At 36.0% G+C, this 23,328-nt stretch overlaps 1 protein-coding gene across 1 annotated transcript; it reads left to right on the forward strand.

The window, feature by feature from the left end:
• Window positions 1–10,365: 10,365 nt before the first annotated feature.
• Window positions 10,366–11,247, forward strand: LOC121259593 (F-box/kelch-repeat protein At3g06240-like). The gene has a single exon (XM_041161228.1). The coding sequence runs from the start codon at window positions 10,366–10,368 to the stop codon at window positions 11,245–11,247; it is 882 nt and encodes a 293-aa protein (XP_041017162.1).
• The last annotated feature ends 12,081 nt before the right edge of the window (window positions 11,248–23,328 follow it).

The raw sequence follows: 23,328 nt of genomic DNA on the forward strand, positions 1-23,328 counted from the left end.
ATAGTTTGTGAAAAGTCACTCTAATATGAAAAACTTTGTATCAGAGGTTACAATAATTTGCATTAAGTTGGTACCCTTTTATAACCTATGTAGATGGAATTTTCATAGCAGAATATAAAATACTCTCTTTGATATATCCTTACCTCGACGACACAGTCAACAAAAAATAGGATGATTTCACACAAAAGACCAGAACTGTAACAACAGTTTAATTGCCACCCTTGCACTAAAACTGAACCATGTGATAGCCTGCTTATATTGTGGTTGTGGAATTGCATTTGACGATAACATTTTACTGGTTTATATGAATAAATGACGTGTAATATTACATTTGCAGCTTTCAAATGTTCAAACACAAGCTTCCAAGGGTGAAAATAAAGCTCCATGCATGCAGCTTTAAGAATGCTCCAGCAAAGAGATAGAATGAACTGGGTTACCTTGTATGCATGTTTTGCACTAGTGTTAAATGGATATAACCTTTGATATTTGGTTTGTGTAGTCTGCTTCCGAGCAGTAAATACTTTTGTAAATATATGCATGTTGGTGACATGCAATCACAGAATAGACTATATATTCAATATATATATAATATGCATGTTGATATATATATTGACTTGTTTGTTGTTTTATTTATGAACTTTGAAATATTATGTTGTTTCAGGGGGTTACTTACTAGCATTAATGCCAACTATTAACACACATGTTGAATCTCAAACTAAAGAATTTGAACTGCAAACTGAGTTGGAGCACTACTGAATTGAGGTCTAAGTTATGAATAATGTAAGAAATCACTACAACAGAGTTCAAAGGCCATCAATTCGACCAACATATTTCTTACAAGAAATAAGAATGTTGCAAAGAAAAAAAAAACCCTCCAAAAAAAAAAATACCTTTTCCAGTATACCATGCCTCTCCAGGGAAAATATTAGATAATGGATTAATTTAAAGAGATTTGGGACGATGTGAGTTTTCGCCAAAATAGCTTTTTTTGGACCAAATGGCATTTGATCGGTATTTACAATATCTGAAGAATATTTTATGTCCAAATTAAGTTATTCTGGCAAACCACGACTACGGAAAAAAAGTTAATTCTCGTAGAGAAATCTTGAGATTTTTTATGAGCCTTTTTGTCCCAAATGAAATTTTCCTGCAACAAATGTAACATGGGAAAAAAGTTATTCTAGTAACGAGTAATGCAGGAAATATTATTCGGACAAACCAAACTCGCAAGAATAACTTATTTCCGATGATCTTTTCGCGAAGAAAATTAGTATTTTTAGCTGCAAGAACTGCCAGAAATTTTTATTTCCTATACAATAACATATGGGAATTACTCTATTCTAATGAACAAAGTTGATGCATGCTCACGTATTTCTGGCAGAAAGTATAATATTTCCAACGATTCGGTCATGCCAGAAAAGTCACTACTTCAGACAGTGCAATTAGTCTCCGAAAATTATAGCATGTTCAGCCAGTTATTTCAGGAGATCTTGCTGCGACTTAAATAGGCTGGAAATAAAATATTTCCGGCAACAAAAATGATTAATTTGGACAACTGATCTCTCAGGAAAAGGCCATATCTGTTGTAGTGATAATATGGTATGCAAGAAATTAGAGTACTAGGTTGGGTGATTTTTCATATTTAATACGTCTCAACCAATAACAGATCATCATTAAAGGAATAGGTTTCCTTATTTACTACGCGCTTCCACAACTATTTTTTTTCTTTTTTTATTTATGTGAGACAATGACATGCATTTTTACTTTCTTAATATTAGCACTACAAGAAAAAGGGGCAATCCCAGCGCTCAAAATCATTGAAAATACAGCATATAATCGCTACTTCTGATTCTTTCCGGCGATTTTGAAATCGTCGCAGATTCGACGAAATCCTAAAGCCATTTTAGGTCAATATCGGCGATTTTGAAAACTCGTTGCAAACCAGACTTGTCCCGGCGATTATTTGTCGCCGCAAAGTATCCAATCCATCGCCACAAATAAGGGTATCAGGGACACATAATCACCGAGAATAAGCTATAACAATGAAAAATGCCGTCGCAAATACACAATTAATCGTCGTAAATAACCTATATTATTACTAGCGATATCATACAGTCGCCGCTATGATTATATTTTGTGGCGAATTGGATTCTCCGTAAAAAATAATCATGATGCAACGATTCTCATAGTCGTCGCTACTTATGATTATTTGCAACGGGGATAAAATCGCCGTAAAAAGTCTGATGGCCGCCGCAAAAAATAATTGCAACGATTTTAGCTTCTCGTCGATATTGAAATCTACATGTAAGGGGAGTTGTTGCGGCGCATAAAGTTCGCCGTAATTGAATTTTGGCATTGATTCCTTTAATCGCCGCGTCGTGCACTGCACTCATGTGAACTCGTTTACGGCGATCAACATTCACCGCAAATATTCTTTGATTTTTTTTTAATATGCAATCGAGGACATGAAAAATAATCCACATGCACTGAATACATGAAACCGGTAAGCCTTTAAAGGGCAAATTCTCATTTCCGGCCGTCCATGGGTGCAGGTTTCTCAGTGGGATTTTTATATGCAGCTTCTAACGCATGACTACATAGTTCTTTACATATTAATCTAAAAAAAATTAATACCACATTAATATCCATTAGTTTTAATATTACAATTTACAGATGAGTGATGTCTGCAGACTCTCTCGATCTGGTGGATTGATAATAAAGTAACATTGTATTGAAAGTTATTAGACTTCCTAATTATACAGTAGCTAGTACTACATGCATTCCACATTTTGTAATAAAGTCGAGACAACGACATCATACACTTTGGTTTTTAATTGCATTCTTTTGGTTCGTGGCATGCATGCATGCATGCATTTATCATCATGTCATTAATTGTACCTAGTACTACCAGCTGATCTACATGATGAACATGTAGTATTGTCTATATAGAGGGTGCGCCTCATGATATATATGGCCTAACACATCTGTGAGATTAATCTGTAGTGTGGCCGCAGCAAGGATATATAATGCATGCATGCATGCATGAGATGAGAGCTTCATTTCTTGCCTCTCCGATTTTGTGGCCAAATTAAGCCCATGGATCGTGAAGAATCTGCAGGGATAATTGCATATATGGGATCGATGATGATGATGATCACGAGAGCTAGACGTAGCTTTCTTTCAGTACTATCCATGGATCTGGCCACATAGCCGTGGGGGTAACTATCCTATCCAACCGCCACGCATCCGTTTGGATAACTCCTGAGGTCTTATTCTATATATATATATATATATATATATATATATATAAATGTATCTGGTTTGTGTTTATCATGTCTGGGTATCATGATCCTTACTAGAATTTGAATATCATGTCTGTTTTTGTCCAACTTCAACATCATTCAAAATAAGTCGGTGCGAAATGGGGAATGGACCTTTTTTCCCTGCCTATATAAAGCTAGCTAGCCTCATGCCTTCCGGCCATGATATCCATCGACTTTCTAATTGCCTAGTACACCGTATCCATCAACTATCTTGCCTAGTACACCATATGCATCGACTAGCTTGCCTAGTATAGAAATATATTAAGAATTTTGTAATCGAGGAATGATGGAAGTGCGCACTTTGTTAGTGCTCTTGCTCTGCGTGTTAATTCTTGTTGGGGTCGGTCATGATCATCAGGTGATTGCTTATCAGCTTATGATTATATATTTTTAGTTATATTTTGTATGTCATGTGGTCGAGTGTTTGCTAATTATCTTATCATCATTTTGTGCAGCTGATCACAACTGATTCTAAACTCGTACAAACCATGAATCGAACTTGGCCTAGCCTGATCAACAAAATACCAAACGAAAAGCTTTGGAGGGCTCAATGGACTAAACATGCAGGCACCTGCACCACCTACACTCAAGACAATTATTTTCGAGTGGCTTGTATTAGGGCCACCTTTCTTGGAAACATAACTGCATCCCTAGAAGCACAAGGCACAGTTTACATATATTTTATTAATCACATGATTGCTTTCATTATTATTGGTGTTTATTGTTATTATTATTATTATTACTACTACAACAAGTACTACTGACCATGCAGTACTAGCACTTATTCAATTTATTTATTTTTCTATTTCTAATTCAGGGATTGATCTTGGCGGGACTTCATCCCTTATAATTTATTATAGGAGGGCGATTGAGGCGCAGTTACATCTAATCCTCAACTTTGCCTGCCACAAGGATGGCAATGGGACTCCACAACTCCTTGAAATTCGATTTTGCCTAGACAAGGCTGGATTGAAAGTCGAAATGTTTAGGCAATCTCGCGTTTTAGATACCATGAGCTATAATAACATATATGCTAGAATCCGTTTGGTTTACAAGCATGCCCTTTATGATATTAATTGGCAAACAATATTGGTGTTCCAATTGAATTAGTTGGGATAATGGACCCTTTTTACCTCAATGTCATCGTTTGTTCTCTCTTTTTCCCGAATGTTCATGTACCTATATAATTGTATACATTTTGCCTAATCAGTATGTAGTATAGTTTATAATTGAATAAATCATTTATGGGTGTGCAAAATCAATCAAACTCTTGCAAACCTCTTGCTCTGGAAATTGATGATACTGAGTGCGTGAAAATGAAAAAAATAAAAATAAACTAAGTTGAGCCTCCATCTAGCTATCACCGACCGCACATAACAAAATGCAAAGTGCATCGAGCAAGCTGCAAGTTTTAGCCATATTTACACATAGGTATATATGCCTCGGGAACCCTCGATTTATAAAGACAATTAATAACACTTAATGTGCAAGCTCCTACAAATTGGGCAGACATTTCATATATAGTCAACATGGGGAAGGGGTACCCATAGGGGACAACCCTTCCCCGCCTTTCCCTTAGCCAGGGATTATAAAGTGGCTTTATTCCTTAATGGCTGGGCATTTAAACCCAGTTGAGATTTATAAATTGGAGGTTGTATATATAGCTAGCCCCTCCCCCTTAGTGTAACACGAGGTTTGTAGCACGAGAAATATCTCTCTCAATGGATGTGTCTCTCTTGATGGAGCACTTTGGCTGTGGAGTTTGAGATTGTTTCTCTAGTCTTACCACGTAACACACTTTACCATCGACGAAGATGTCGGACCAACAACAATCGTGGAAGAAATCTGTAGAACAACCACACCAATCTAAGATTTGTCGCTTGAGGTAAACACTTCTGCTATGTACCCCTGTTTAAGAATTTCTAACATCGGTATCCAAGCCTACTTCGGTAGTTCCTGAGTTAGATTATGATCTACTCTGTGATTTGTTTTTACTGAAATATTTTTCGCATGTGATGAGAGAATTTTTTTTCTCTCTTGGTAACCATGGATGTCGGTGTTGGGCCACACAAGACGGAAACTTCATGAGGAGAAGTAATGCGGACCATCAAACCTGAGGTGGTGCAATTGAGGTGTAGCTCGCACTAGATGCTATTGAACACAACGAAGTGCGGCGTTAATCTAAGAGAGCATGTAAAGGTGCTACGTACACCTCAGTGTGACATGCACTTGAAAGTGGTTGCTCCATAGTGCACCATCAACCTGAGGGGTTGCGGCACCAGGTGCTGATGCCGCAGACCAAGCGGGGGTAGTACACCGTGTTGCGACGGTGCGCATCAGACCCATGAGCGCGAGACGACGAATAATGCACTGGTGCAGAGCACCTAAGGTGCCTTGCAACGAGCTCGATCTGTTGCGCGCAGAGCTGTGGCACAGTGGCGATGCAGTAAACAAAGGTGCAACAAGCCCCTCACTAAGGTTCAACCACCCCTACAGGCAGGAAAGCCGGACACAAGGTCAATGCGACAGTCTGCCTTACCCAGAGTTGTACGTGTACTATGCCGCAGGTGGCGGGCAACCAATATCTTGGGCACCAATGCGTGACGACAGCGCGCACTGGTATGCAGGTGCCGCACTGCCAACTGCCAGAACGTGGTGGTGCTAACAAGAACCAGCGCCACGAGTTGTTGCCTGCCATGAAGGGCGGAGCCCCACGGAGTGGGGCTGAAGAAGAAGAATAGTTTTTTTGTTTTTGGACTTAGTGCACTCTCGCTGACTTTATCGTATCCTTTAAAATATATTATCAAAATCTCCTTTTTCTATTTTACATATTAAATTTTATAATACATCATATACCATTTTATCTATTTTTTCTTTATATAATTTAATATTATAATTTTTAATATTTTTCATTCATTTCAAATATTTTCTCTAACTAATTACTAATAATATCCTCATGTCTTTTGATATTTACAATATCTTCTTATATACAATGTGATAATTGTGTTTTATTTTAATTTAACTAAAATTTATAAACTAAACCAAAATTTAAATTTATAAAATTTGAAGATAAGAGATTTCATCTACCCAAGAAAAAAGATGCTCGAAAATCCAAAATCTACCCTAAATATCAGACCATCCACAAATCTGTCCAAGAAAAAACCACTCGAAAAGGGAGAAGCTTGAGCTTAGGAATTTACCTCAGGAATTAGATGCTGGAGCTGTGTTGTTTTTTGGCACTTTGCAACGTTGCCTCCTTTTGGGTTGAAGAGTAGAATCACTCTTGATAGGAAGTGAAGATGGCGCGCGAAATAATATATTGGGGCTGAAACGAAATAATCTCCCCGCAGGGAAGAAAGAAGTAGAAAAACAACAGTCTTGATATATTTTTAGTATCCAAACGAGCCCTAAACTCCTATTATTAACTTGTTCAGCAAATAGTTATGCCACATGAATATTCTTTTCCTGAAAATATTTTTGGCATGTTTGTCTAATATTCCATTATTTTGAACATGTACTTACTATTAATTTAGGCATTTTATTTATGCTCTAAGTTGCCTATATTGTTGTTTTTTGTGAATAATGGAATATTATTGGGCTAAATGCCATTGCACATGAGATTATTTTATCAATAATATTTGTTAGGCTAATTTTAGAAATTGATCTTCAAATTTTTTAGAATGTGATAAGGTATATGATCGATCAAGTAGCCTAAGTATGTATAGTCCATGCTTATGATGAGCCCAAACGGATTTCTTCAATCTATGAAGAAATTATTTTTTGTATGTGACTAACTCGATAGATTGCTTATCCTAGTAGGAATATAGTTGACATTGATTTGGAATTATCTCCTATACGATATAAATTTGCGTAAAAATTAAGTTAGAAATTAATAATTTGACATTTTAGCTCAAGAGATTATTAAGAAGCTTAACGAATGCTCGATCTTGCAATGTGCGTTAATTATTTTTATTCTAACTTATAAGAATAATTTACTATAGTAGATTGAAGAATAAGAAAAGATTAAGTAAGAAATAAAGATATATCATTACTTAGCTACTAAAACTTCACAGACTACATTTATTGCACAAATCGTTTTTTTCTTTTAGCGCTTTTAATGCGATATTGGTGAAGTTTATACATAAACTGATTGACTTTGTAATCTTATTTCTCAAATTGAGAAATGATACACTAAAATATGTTCTTGGGGTATAGGATGATGGGTGTGAGACTTAAGAAATTGAACATTTTTTCGCTAATGAAATCCCTCTCCTTTACTTAGCAGAGTTAATAAGAAAATGTAATAGAAGCATTTTCTACATTAAATCCCTATATATGCACACTAATATTTCTAAGGACATAAATAAAAAATCGCCTCATCATATAAATGAGATTCAAAAGAGAAAATTCTTTTTCTTAAAATTTTTTTAGTAAACTATTTTTTTCCGATTGCAATCGTATGAGTTATATGATGAGACCAGATATCTTGCAATGTTATAACTTGCTTAGAGTGGAGTTATAAGTAAATTATAGCGCAAGACAATTGTTACAATATCACACTTGGGTTGATGTATTATGGGGTTGCAACCTTAATGCTAACATGTCATCTATATTTCAAGTTCATTCACCTTTTATTAAGGCCAAGTGACTGTGTGATTGTTTTGTACAAAGTGAATTCAATTAAGATGGAAATATGAAATATCTAAGGTTGAATATTTCTTGTTAAATCAAGAAAATTACTCATATTTTTTGCAAGGATGGGGTATTGTGGATTTTATTAATGCTTGATTTGTTGATATAATGTTTTATCTTACATTACCTTAATATTAATATTTTTGAAATCTTCATAAAATTTCATTGAAAACAGTCGGAGTAATTCACCAATTAGTGGGACAATACCTTTGCATGATGATATACCACTAGTTATAATGGTTCTAAAAAATTTACTAAAATATAAGATTCCCATAATTAGCATTACAGTAATATAACAATATTTTCTCTTCATTTAGATGGAATATTTATAATATGTGCTCTACTAATAAACGTATTGAATTCACATATTAGGAGTCTCAAGATAGAATTTTAGATTCATTTCATTTATATGATCCAACATGTGGTTGTTGATCTTATCAACAAAAGAAACTTGGAGTGGATAGAAGTATAAATCTATCTCTTTCCACTAATTGAGCTGACTTTAATAAACATTTATTGCAAATTTGTTGGAACTTTTATGGAATGAATTAAATAGTTGACTCTCATAATACGCAAAGTATTTTGAGCGCATGCTTGTTACTTGTACTATTTTGATACAAAAAATAGGTAGGGATGACATTATATAACACGACTCGTTAGTCCAACATGAACACGACACGATAATAATGGATTTTGGTTTAGTCTTAATGGGTTCGGGTCAAAACGGGTTGACCCGTTAAGACACAATTGTTTAACGGGTTGATAATGGGTCAACCCGTTTTGACCCGTTATGATCTGTTAAAAAAGCTAAAGTTACAATTATACCCTTATACCTAAAAGTAAAATTATTGATATTTTAATTTCGATATTTTTATTATTTGGATTGTAATTTTGGACTTGTAGTTAGTTTTATATTTTTTCTAGATATTGTGATTTTAACATTTATATAAAATTATGCTAAACTTAATCAGGTCAAACGGGTTTATTTCGAGTCTGTTCAATCTATTTACATAAACGGGTTGAAACATGTTATGTCGAGTCGGGTCGGGTCGTGTTAACCTATTTCGTAGTATTCACTAACGGATCAAAACGGATTGACACGACACGACCCGTTATATTAATGGGTCGTGTTAAGATTTGAGATTTTGACACGATAACCTTAACGGGTCATGTTCAGGTTGACCCATATGGTATAATATACATGCCTTGACACGACACGAACACGACATGTTAACATGATTTGACACCCCTAAAAAAGAGTATGAATGTTGCTAGTAGTATATATTTTCATGCGGCCTAAACCAACCATTTATTCTGAGAAGATATCAACTGGAAGCAATTCCAAGTATATCACTATATATATAATTGATCGTACGTATTTCATGATGCCATTGATCAATTAATCCTTTTGCTATATTAAGAAATTGTAAAGAAAAAATGAATTAAGTAGGTCAGGCATGAGTAATACGTATCTTGAGGGAAATACTAGAGCATGTTAGGTACTGATTTTGTGTCTGCGCGCATCACGTGGTGATTAATATAATAGCATTCCTTTCTATATAATATTAATTACAATAACCTAAGAATTTTGCTGATTTGCTAATTAATTGTGGTGTTTCGGGTATGGGTAAAACAATATTATTAATTAATTAGAATCTCTCCGGAAAAGGAGATTACAATCTTTTCACAACACTCAAAATTAATCACCATTTTTTCTTTTTATATATAAGTCGATCAATATCTCTACATAGAGAAAATTATTCATACGCCATCTAATTGCCAGCTATTATAAGAATGGCCAGCCATAAATGCAACTATATATAATTATTCTGTATCGTAATTAGCAACGATCATGAAATGGGGGATTCGGGAAGACTTCGAGGGAAAGCCTTTATGAGCATAAATATCATTAACGTTGGGTGATTTTGCACATTTATTGCGCCAACTTCTCATTTACTTTTCACACCTCTTGGCTTTATAATAAGAAGACGTACATACTCATGCTTCATATTGCGCACACTAGTCAAGCTTGCAATCAAGTAAAGAAACCAAGCTGATGAACGACTTTCCAGACGACTTGTTGTCACAGATTTTGCTATGGCTGCCCGTTATTTCTTTATCGCGATTCAAGTGTGTCTGCAAATCTTGGTACGCCTTTATTTCAGATCAAACCTTCATCTATAAACACCTCCTCCACACTCAGTCCCCTTCCAACCGGAACAAGAATGCCCTTCTTCTCGTTAACCGGCGTGATAAAATCACCTCCAAACTTGTTGTCTCCACACTTTCTTACGAAACACTCCAAGTATCCCTCGCACAAGTACCCCTACCTTCACCATATTCTGGAATTATGGACAAGAGAGCATGGATGTATATCGTGGGCTCTTGTAATGGTCTCGTTTGTCTTCACGATAGCAGCAGTTGGAATAATACTCTATTATGGAACCCTGCAACTAAAGAAACAAAGGTTGTCCCCATATCAAACATGCCCCGCATTTCTGTCGACTATGATTTTGTCGTCCTTAACGGCATCGGGTTTGGTTTTGATGCCAAAACTCACGACTACAAGATAATCAAGAATTTCCGACTCTACGAACCTGACTCTTACTTAGAACCATACTTTCCGATAATATGCAAGTACCATAGTGAGGTATATAGCTTAAGAACCAATTCTTGGAGACAAATTGACAGCGTCCCTTGTCACATTTGGGATTCTACTAGAGGTATGAGGACAAACCAGAATGGGATAGGTACTTGGTGGGCATCGGGTAATGATGATACAAATTGGCAAGGTATTTTGTCATTTGACATAACCAATGAGGTATTCCTAAAAACTCCACTGCCGGATGGTAGCGATATAGGCTATCCTAATGATAAATATCTAGAATATTTCTTGTTGAATGAATTGGTTGCTTTGGGTATTTCTTGGAAAGCTATAGTCGAAGAAGGGTCGCAAATGTGGTGGGATATATGGTTGTTGCATGAATATGGGGTTACGGAGTCTTGGACAAAGCTGTTCAGTGTTGGCCCTCTTACTGGAGTTTTTCGACCATTAGAATATTGGAGGAATGACATTATATTCTGGGAAAAAGATGATGGACAACTGGCCTTGTATGACCCCTCTACCAAAGAGATGACGAATCTTCAAATTGATGGAGAATTACTCTCGTTGCAGATCATTCCTTACATGGAAAGCCTAGTTTCTATAAGCGGAGCAAATGATATAGTATGAATAACAGAACAATTGTGAAAAGTGTTAGAATTTGTTTAAAGCAAACGTAGTACGTACCAGAGATAAGAGTGAAGAGAATTTTATGATTAAGGAATTAGCCTGAGCACAAGTGTTCTGCATGCACTTAAATCTTTCTTTTACATAATCTTCTTGTCTGCATGTGGTGTTTCTGCCTATGCATTAATAGCATAATAGCATTAGTTGTATGACTGAATGAAAACTACGTACAGAGAATGTTTTTCAAAACAGTAAGGCAAATTCTTCTCAATAAATTAGCAAATGTCGTTTTGAATGTTTTGGAAAATATTCCTTCAAGATACAAAGAATATAACAATCTATCATGTAGTACGTACCACCCATTACGGCCTCTATCACACCATGTTCTAGATACTGAAGCCAACACAACCTTGTATTGTCTTCTCTGTTAGATTGGGTTTAAATTTCTCAATCTGGGCTGTGATACTGAAACCAACACAGCCTTGTAATGTTGTGAATGCTTACAGATCACTCACAGAGTTCATCTCTAACAAAATAAAAAGATTAATTAGTGAGAAAGAGTTACAACATAACAACTGAGGTAAAGTGTTTTTTGAGTTTTGGGATTGGAGTGAAAAAGAGTTGAATAAAAAATATTATAATTAAAATATTGTTAGAATATAGTCTTATAATATTATCTTTGTTTAGAGATTTAAAAAGTCGAATTAGTTTGAAAAAGTTGTAATGATTAGTTTGAAAATGTTTGTATTTGAATTATATTTGAGAATGAGATGAGTTGAGAATTTTGAGATTAGATGTATTTCCAAACAACCCCTTAAGATCATCAAAAAAATAGCAAATAAGAAGCTAAGATAAAATGAAACTGGAACCGAACCGATTTTGACCCGTTTTGACAAGCAAAAAGCTTAAACAAACTACATCTTTATAGAACAAATCTATTCTAGACAAAGAACTTGGTCGTTACAACATAACAACAGGGCAAACAATTTCACCAACTTAAGATCATAAAAAAATAGCAAATAAGAAGCTAAGATAACATATTAATTATATAGGTCAAAGAAATTGATAGGAGAATGATCTCTAAAAAGTTTACGTCTGCATGCAATCTTATGGTATTCCCCTGTCAATTGCTCCTACCTCAGACTCTTTTGGTTCATAGAATGCTCATACATTATCCAATAATAAGGCTGCACACAACATACGTATATATATTAGAGGGGCATTAGGAAACTGAATCAAATTCCTTTATATATGTATATATATGTTAGAGGCATATGTGCACAACCTAAAGATTACTTATGCAAGTTATAGGTAAAACGATGACCCATTCTACTATGAACAGGTAGAGTAAAAGGGTATAGTATGTCAACGGCAAACCAAAACATAAGTGTACACAATCAAAGAAGCACATATGTTTTCAAGCCTCATGCAGAGCAGGGGCATCATCACCAATGCCCCACACATCACCTATATATGTACTGGAGCACAGCATGATTGATTTGATTGCACAAGCAAAATCTAGTCTCCAAAAACTAAGCATCACCTTTCCACTAGTAGATGAGTTTCCCTTAATTAATGCAACTCTAACTTCCCTCACTTCCCCACCTACTCAGACCTATATAATATAATATTTACTCATTACATAATTGCTATCCCTTGCAGCATTACTCTTGCTTTATCTAGATCTCACTTCGTAGTTACATACAAGCTGAAATACATAAGTAAATTTATCTTTAAGCAAAAAGCTATTGAAAAAATAGACAACTGACCAAACTCTTCTTACCTGAATGCATGCAGGTTCTTCTTGGTGACAAATTCCGTAGCATGTATGCAGCAGGATCTTTGGTATACTCTATGGCAGCCTGAAGCTTCAAACACAATGCAGCTTTGGTTCTAAGCAATGGCTCTTCCCTATTGCTATAATATGAAAAAGTCATAATATACCAGATACATGAGTCATAATAAGCTAACAATATATAAATCCTGGAAATCCAAATTCACACTCATATAACAATTTAAATATATATATATATATATATATATAATCGTGCTACCATGTTCACCAACTCAAACATCATCAAAGTAACAACAAATAAGAAATCTAAATAACACATTAATTACACAAATTGAAGACCATGATAGGAGAAAGTCTTCTACTTATCAAAAAAATGAATGATCTTCTAAAAAATCTGAAGCAGCCTGTGATCTTGAAGGACTATATATTCCCCTATCGATTGGTCATGCCTTAACCTTAAACAAATGAGCTTATCACAATGAAGAAGTAAGCAACTTTGAACAAATCAACTATGCAAATGGCAAAAATCTATGATGCTGGTAAACATCTTAACAAGAATATGACAAGCGAAAGGAATGATGTTTGGTCATTAAAATTTCACTAGTTGATACATATCTCATTGTTCCCCTTGCCTAAACAATTGCAAACTCAATTTCAGAAACCATAAAAGCAACATATAAGATAGATAAGTTCAATACAAAACAATATAAAGCCACAAAGAGTTGGAGACTACCAATTTTTATATAAATGTTTCTTAGTGGATGATTTTTTTAACTTCAGGTACAGAGAGAAAAAACCCTACGGAGAGAGAAGACTCACTACCAACCTTCAGCCACCCTAGACCGGTGAGTGACACCTCACCATGGGCACAAACAAGACCGACGGGCCCTGGTGACTTTGCTAAGGGCTGTCTGGCGTAGGTCTTAGCTCTGGCAACCTGGTTTTTTGCTAGATTTGTCTCTCTATCTTTCTCGGAGGCGACATCAATCGTTGAACCTGTCCATCTGCTACCGCCACTGCCACCACCACAGACTTGGCCAACGGGCTCCGGCGACTCCTTTGAGGGCCTTCCAACATCGGTCCCCCTCCGGCCACCTGGAATTTGAGCTGCACTTTCATCGGTACAAATCTGGTTTCTGATCTGCTTTTTATTTGTATAATCCCTGAGATGACGAAGTGAGATTATCCTGGGTGACGATCTTGTGACTTGGGATTAGACAATGACGACGTGCGACGTGGATTCATCTCAAATGGAAGGTGAGAGGTGGTTGAAAGGGAATAAAAAACTTTTACTTTTACCAAAGAGGGAGGAAATACCTTTCGCATCTCTGAACGTAGTAAAAGGATGGCTAAGATCATGTGTCTAGGTGGGACGACAGCTTCGTAGGTGGCTAAGGGGATAGAGGATTGTTTAGAACTCAACTGTCATGAAGGATTCTTAAGGGAGCTAAGCATGGGTAATGGAGTTCTCATCATTCAACATCACATTAATGCAAGGGGCAGCTTTCTGCAACTCTCAGAATTCCAAAATGGAAGGAGGAAATGTTGGTTAGTGATTCTGGAAGGTGCAAATGGCATTGGGTGGAAAGGTTTCTGCAATCCATTCGAAGCGTTACTGTGTCCAAAGCCATTATTATAAAGCATGCAAACATAAGGGAGTTTATTGATGGAAAGATAGTGGGAAGGCATTCTTTGGTCAAAAGTGCCTCATATGCTTCAGTGTTGAGGTAACTGGCGGGTAATAGCTCCACGATAGATGGAAAGAGTATGACACTTGTAGGAGACAAATACTGTCAAGTGACATAATACTTAAATTAAAATATATACTTATAAAATATTTAATTAAAAAACTATAATGTATAATTAAAACATATTTTGCACTCTAATTAAAATTATTAATACTTAAAATATAATAAACATAAGAATTAGAAATACTTAAATTAAAATATATACTTATAAAATATTTAATTAAAAAACTATAATGTATAATTAAAACATATTTTGCACTCTAATTAAAATTATTAATATTTAAAATATAATAAACATAAGAATTATTAATACTAAAATTAAAATATATACTTACAAAATATTTAATTAAAAAACTATAATGTATAATTAAAAAATGTTTTGCACTCTAATTAAAAATTATTATTACTTCAAATATTGGTGATTTGTAATGTAATTTTGCAAGATATTTGTGATTTGGAATGTGATTTTGTATTGTATTTGTGATTTAGAAGATGATTGGTTTACTATTTTGGTACTGGATTTTAGAGTTATTTTTACATGCAGTTAAACCTTAGATCTGTTTTAGAGTTGTGGCCAAATATTCTCTTAAAAAATATTTGGGTACAACTCTTGAATTGTTCAAAGTGGACAGTTTTGGATTCTATCATCTATATTGCAGATATATTCAGTTTAAACTTTTGTGTTAGTCAATTTAAATTTTGGTTTAGCATTTTCTTACATTCTTCGAGTATGTAGTCCATAAGTTTTTTGGCCAATGAAGAGAGTTGACGACTTATCGTGACTAACATACTTAGAGAATTGTAGGAAAATACTGCCGAAATTTTTACTAACAGTAGAGTTTTAGACTGAGTATATATGCGGTATAGATTATAGTCTCTCGAATGGGAGATGGCCAACTACCTTATAAAATATTTGGTAATTAAACAAGTATATTAGAATATACTTTTGATAGTGTTTATCTCATGAAATGAGTTTTTTTTTATAGCAACCGACGAGTAACGAAAATATAGTGGATAAGAGTTTGATGATGTTGGGAGATAGACTTGGGCGAGACTATAAGGAATATGCACGAGGGGTTAAGTATTTTATAGAATTTGCTCGCATGAGTGTTAACAGTCGAGGATTTATAAGATGTCCGTGCAAGAAGTGCAAAAATTTTAATTCTTATAATTTGGTGATAGTAGAGGATCATTTATTTGTAAATGGAATCGATCATAAATATTCACCTTGGGTCTTACATGGCAAGCCATTTCCTAAATGAGTTAGATTTAGTAGTCAGTCCAATCAAATAAAAGAGGTAACGATATTGACATGGACGACATTAATATGGATGTTTCTGATGACGATGATAATAATAGAGAAGATATGATTGAAATGTTAAGCGATCTGGGTGGCAGGAATATTTAGGACAAGGGATAGAGAAGGAATATCTACACAATCATTTGAGGGAAATGAAAACTTTGAAGACTGTGGGAGGATGCACAACTACAGTTGTACGAGGGGTGCACCCGTTATAGCAAGTTATCTTTCACAGTGAGGTTACTCCATATTAAGTCTATGTGACGTCCCGACTCCCACGTACAAAAATAGGAGAATCGTGACGTCAGGATGATGACAACACGGGTTACGCATCCCAACGAAATGTGTTCAAGTGTGTGCAACATGTAAAAGTGCACAATAAAAATTGCAGCGGATAATATAAATAAGTCATCTAAGTACCAGAAATTTACAAATATTCAAAACAAATTACCTTTAAAGAGTTATACAGTCATCCCAAATATATTACAAAGGCAACACATAAATTGATAAAAAAAAAATGAAACTCGATAAACAGGAGCAATCTCATATCACTCCACCAACGGAGCCAAGCTAAGGCTCGTCATCCTCATCTGCATCAAAATCTGCGATACCATAAAATGGTACCACAAGTAAGTACAAACCAAACAACTCTCGGGATAAAAATACATTAATGCAACCAACATTCATTCATACGACAAAATCCACTTAGTCATAAAATATATTTTTTCTCCAAAAATAATTATTTCCAACACATGCCAAAATCTCATTTTGGCCCAAAAACATAGTATTTTATTTTCTCAGAAAATGATTCACACAAAACAAACCATTTATCGGACACTGAGGTGGGAATCGCAGGCGGGACTATACCACCATCCCTGCTTACCATCATCCCTACTGCGTGCACCGTAGGCGAGAATCACAGGCGGGACACAACCATCATCCCTGCTTACCACCATCCCTACAGTTCCTTTCCATACAATGAATACTTATCACACAAAATGAATACTTAGCACACACCATGAATACTTATCAGAGTACTGTAGGCGGAAATTACAGGCGAGACTATATCACCATCCCTGTTTACCACCATCCCTACCGCGTGCACCGTAGGCGGGAATCACAGGCGGGACTCTACCACCATCCTTGCTTACCACCGTCCCTACAGTCTCTTTTCCTTTTTCTCAAAACAGTAAATCTAGTCGTTTCAAACACATTCAAATCATTTCACATGAAAATCTAATTTTCAGATAAACACATGAACATGTATGCAATCATGTGAAAACCCAGTTTTCATTTACAAACATGAACATGCGTGCAAATATGCCATATACATGAAACAACACCACAACAACCAACAATTCACAATACCAACCAAACACACAACTCCGTTCATAATTCATCCGACCCCCGAACTCCTTGGACTCAGTCCGGCATGTCCAACCAGATCACAATAATGTGTTAGTGCAAAAATACATTTAAATTACCAAAATTCTTTGGAAAAATACTTACAGTGCTATATAATAATTTTCGAAGGATCACGAAGCTGCAAGAAGTGGCGGCTCAGCAACGTAATAGTGTAAAATACACTGTGGCCGGGGGTCTCAAAAACTCACTTTTCAAAGGAGACAATCCAAGACCTGAAATTGATAGGGTAGGGCCTAGAGAGGTCGGTGAAGCCAATGGTGGTGGTGGTTTGCCGTGGGTGGTGGAGCAAAGGGTGGTTGAAGACTAAAAATATCCAAATCGGAAATAGAGTTGGATGTGCTTCACCGGTGACGGATCGGAGCTGGGGTTGGGTCCATTGGGTTGCTAGGAGGTCAAGGATGAAGTGGTGAAGAAATGGTGGCCGGAGGTGGCGCGACGGCTGCGCGCGAACGAAGAGAACGCCGCGGCTTGGTGTTGCTCGTGGAGGAGAACGACGGAACGAGAGGAGCTGGAATTTGGGAGGTGGGGTCGCCGGCCGATGGGGAATCGAACAGAAGGGGCGGTGTCGCCGGACGGAGGCGCAAGGCGGTGGACTGGGCGAGCGACGGAAAGCACGGGGAGAGAGAGGGAAGACGTCGCGCGGGAAGGGGAAGAGCAGAGGAAGAAAAGAAAGAAAGGAAAGAAAAAGAGAAAGAGAAAAAGAAAAGTGGGGAAAAGAAATGAGGTCCAGTCCTCACATCTTGAGTCACAAAAATGATCCAACGGAAACGATTTTAAAACAGCAAATCAATTAAAATAATTTAAACGTAATGATACAATGAAAATAAAGTAATTAAATCCCACAATCAATTAATTTAAAAAGAAGAACAATTTAAATGTAGAACAATAAATAAATATTAAGAAAACATAACAATTTAATTTTCACAATTTAAAGATCATAAAATAAATCATTTAAAATATCCGATAATTATAAAATAAGAGAATACATTTTTGAATTATTAAAAATAATCCTTCAGTGAAAATACACTAAAATACGGGGTGTTACAGTCTATTTGTCGTATTTCTGCCAAGGCCATCGACATATTGCTAGAATTATTTAAAGATACTCTCCCTCATGATAACGTAGTACCCCGTAATTTTTATGAAGCAAATCAATTGAAGTGAGGGCTAGGATTTGATTATAATATTACCCACGCTTGTAAAAATGATTGTGTTATTTTCTTGCAGCAATATGCAGAATTTGATTCATGTCCAGTTTGTCATGAGTAAAGATGGACATCCAATAAACGTAATGTACCCCAAAAAATGTTAAGACATTTTTTGTTAATTCCTCAACTTCAAAAATTGTTTACGTCTAGGTCGATTACGAAAGATATGTCTTGGCGTCACACAGAAAGAGTCCAAAATGAAAACTTCATCTCACATCCTGCAGATTCCTTACAATGGAAGAAATTTGATGTCGAGTATCCATGGTTTGCCGAAGAACCTCGCAATGTACATCTTGGTTTAGTAACGGATGGTTTTAATTCATTTGGCAACATGAACACTTCTCGTAGTACTTGGCTTGTCATATTAATGCCTCATAACTTGCCACCTTAGATGTTTGTGAAGAATCCATATTTTATAATGACTTTACTGACACCAGGGCCAAGGTCACCATGGAACAAATTAGATATATATTTGCAACCACTAATTGCAGAGTTGAAAGAGTTGTGGGATCTGGGTGTCAGTACATACGATGCGGCCATATCGTGAGAGTTCAAGATGCATGCTACAGTGATGTGGACAATAAATGATTTTCTAGCATATGGAAACTTGTCTGGGTGGAGCACAAAAGGTAAAATGACTTGTCCTATTTGCAATAAAGATACACAGACTCAATGGTTGACAAATGGTAGGAAATTATGTTTCATAGGACACCATCGATATTTACCACATGATCATAGATGGCGTTCAAATAGAGTGATGCTGGATGGAAGGGTTGAGCATAGGTCATTACTGCCAAAGTTGTTTTGGAATGATATTATCGCATAGTTGGGGGATGTTTCAGAAAATATATTTAGGAAAGATACAAGAGTTCGAAAGAGAAAACGACAAGCAGTGGAGTTGAGTTAGACAAAAAAAAAGTATTTTTTTGAGTTGCCAGACTAGTCTAACTTGACATTGTGTCACAATCTAGATGTTATGCACATTGAGAAAAGTATATGTGAGAATATATTGGGCACTCTAATGTCAATAGAAGGGAAGACAAAAGATACAGTTAACTCTCATAAAAATTTAAAGGAGTTTGGGATAAGACCGGAGTCGCATTTGCAAGATAATGGATCTTCAGCCTATATGCCAATCGGATAGTATACACTTTCAAATGATGAGAGAAAGAAATTATGTGATTGGTTCATGACAATCAAATTACCTGATGGCTATGCTTCAAACATGTCAAGATGTGTTCGAACACATGATTGGAAAATAATTGGTCGTAAAAGTTACGACTGTCATGTATTTCTGCAATGTCTGTTGCCTGGTGATGTGCGTGGAAAACGTACTCGAGATGTTCGTATAGCTCTCATAGAATTAGAGGAATTTTTTAGTGACATTTGTAGTAGAACGTTGAAAATTGATGTATCATTAAAAATGGAAGTTAACATTGCAGTGATATTGTGCAAATTGGAGAGTTTGTATCTGCCTTCATTCTTTGATATAATTGTTCATTTGGCTATGTACCTAACTCGTAAAGCTTTAGTTGTTGGCCCAGTTCAGTATAGATGGATGTATCCTATTGAACTATTTTTGGAAAAACTTAAGAGATCTGTGGGGAATAAAGCTCATCTGGAAGGTTCAATTGCAGAGTCATACATTGAGAATGAGTGGCATACCTTTTGTTCAATGTATTTCCATGGGATTGATACTAGATTTATGATACTGTATGGAAATTATGAAGGTGGATAAATTGGAATCTCATTGGCATTTTCTATATTTTTCCAAACCATATGTCCCATAGGCGCACAAGGGACTATAACCTATATGGGTGAGAGTTTGAAAGAACTCGATAGTATGTCTTAAATAATTGTGCAGAGATTCACTACTTCTTGAGATTATTGATGATCCTCTAAATAAATAATATCTAATTTAAGTTCATGTACAATAATATTGTATTACGTATTAGAAATTAATAGTTCACATGAACATGCGCAGTGAACATATACAACTACTTTGCACGAATGGTGTAACTGACGTAGAAAAGACGTACGAAGAGGAATTTACCACGTGGTTTGAACATACAGTATTATTGTAAAGCCCCATCTTATAATAATACGAACTACATACCACTAAACTTCACATATTTCTATCTAACATTGACATAACTATAATAATATTTATTTATGTAGGTTGTATCGAAATATGGTGAAAATTCAAAAGAAATCTTGCCAAAACTGTATGCTCTGGCATGTGGTCCATCCAGACAAGCCATCCATTACTCAGGATGTTTGGTGCATAGATATAGATTTCACACAGCTGACAGATAACGATATAGGAAAACTCAAAATTGCGGGGTCGTAGTTGAAGGAAGCCATGGGGATGATAACATTGACTTCTACGGAATTGTGAAAGATATCATAGAGTTAAAGTACGTTGGGGGATATATGATCTGTCTATTTAAATGTAATTGGTAGGATGTCTCAAATCCTAAGTTGAGAGTGCGTAATAATGAATATTTTGTGAGTGTCAATATATCTCGCACATAGTATGGGGACAATCATTTCCTTCTTGCTTGCCAACTGAATCAAGTTTTTTATTTAGATGATCTGGAATACGAGAACTCATGGCAGGTAGTGGAGAAGTTTGCACCAAAAAAATGTATATGATTACATTCCAGAGGCAGAAGAACCACATGAAGAAGTTGATAGTCCAGCAAACAAAGAAGCATATCAAAAAAATGAATCAGACATCAATTTATTTGTTGATCCAAGCCAATATGACATGCTCCCATTGCGTAAAGAAAATGTTCAACCCGAAGTAATTGAGGGTGAAATGTAAGAAGAAGATGAATCAACTGAAGTGTCTACTAAGGAACTGAAGTGTCTACTGAGGATGAGGACGACTGGTCCAGCAAAACTGGTAGTGAATGAATTTCAAATAGATATTTTTGTAAGTATTATTCTTATAAATATCTGTAACGTTTGTTCGAATAATAATTTGTTACAATTTCAAACAGATATGCCTCCCAAATGCAAAGCAACACGTGTGTCAACCCCATACATTATCGACTCCCTGTGTGGTTCACCTACCATCAATAGTGGGCCAACATCACCAGATCAATAATAAGGTATTTTATCAAATTAAATATCACATTTTATGCTCAATTTAAGTAATATATATATGTAAAATAATTTAATTTAATTAATATATATATGCTTTAATTATTGTATATATAGTTGTTCTAAGCTAGCGCCGAGATCGATGTACTACGAGGGGTGTCTACATAGAGAAAGTAAGGAAAATGGATAAAATTAAAGTTGATTGTAATACCTCGTATTTTAGTGTATTTTTATTAATTCAAAAATTTATTCTTTTGTTTTAAAATTGTCAGATTTTTAAATGGTTTATTTTATGATCTTTAAATTGTGAAAATTAAATTTGATATGTTTTCTTAATATTAATTATTGTTATGCAATTTAAATTATTCTTTATTTTAAATTAATTTATTGTGGGATTTAAATACTTTATTTTCATTCTATTATTACGTTTAAATTATTTTAATTGAGATGCTGTTTTAAAATCTTTTTCGTTGGATCATTTTTGTCACCCAAGATGTGAGGATTGGACCTCATTTCTTTCCCTCCAATTTTCCTTTTTCCTTTTTCTTTTTCCTTCCCTTTTTCTTTCCTCTTCTTTTTCTTTTTTTCTTCCCTCTTTCTCCCCTCTCCCCGCGCAACCTGCTCTCCTTTTCTCCCCTGCGTTTGCGTCATTCTCCACCCAGCCCGCCACCGTGCACTACCGTCCGGCGACACCGCCCCTCTCACCTCCTCCCCCACCCTAGATTCCCTTCCCCACGCTCTCTCTCTCTCTCTCTCTCTCTCTCTCTCTCTCTCTCTCTCCCCGTTGGCCTTGTGAAACCTATTTGGGTTGTAAATTTTATGCGCCGTCGTGCACCTCACTGCCCCTTTCACCTCATTCTCCACCCACCAGCGACCATCCCCCTCCATTCCCAGCTCCTCCCTCGGCGCCGTTAGCTCCCTTGCACGATGCAAAGCCGCGATGCCCTTTGAGCTCACGCGCTGCCGTCGTGCCACCTCCGACCACCATTTCTTCACCACTTCATCCTCGACCCCCTAGCAACCTAACCCACCCATCCCCAGCTCAACGGCCAACCACCACCACCACTAGCTTCACCAACATCTCTAAGCCATTCTCTATCAATTTCGGGTCTTGGTTTGTCCCCATTCAAAAGTGGGTTTTTGAGACCCACGGCCACAGTGCATTTTGCACTGCAGCTGTGTTACCATTTCTTGCAGGTCCGTGATCCTTCAGAAATTATTATATCGCGCTATAAGTATTTTTCCAAATAACTTTCGTGATTTAAACGTATTTTTGCACTAACTCATTTTATCTGTGAACTGGTTGGTTATGCCGGACTGAGTCCGAGGAGTTCGGGGATCGGATGGATTAAGGACGAAGTTGTTTGTGTGTTTGGTTTGCATTGTGAGTTGTTGGTTGTTGGTAATGGCGTCGTTCATGTACATTGCATATTTGCACGCATGTTCATGTTTGTAACTGAAAACTGGATTTTCGCATGATTGCATATATGTCCATGTGTT

The sequence above is a fragment of the Juglans microcarpa x Juglans regia genome, chromosome 4D (assembly GCF_004785595.1).
Source record: "Juglans microcarpa x Juglans regia isolate MS1-56 chromosome 4D, Jm3101_v1.0, whole genome shotgun sequence".
NCBI lineage: Eukaryota > Viridiplantae > Streptophyta > Magnoliopsida > Fagales > Juglandaceae > Juglans > Juglans microcarpa x Juglans regia.

Coding starts and splice junctions, on each gene's coding strand:
- LOC121259593 (XM_041161228.1), top strand. CDS start 10,366: ATGGACAAGAGAGCATGGATGTATATCGTGGGCTCTTGTAATGGTCTC.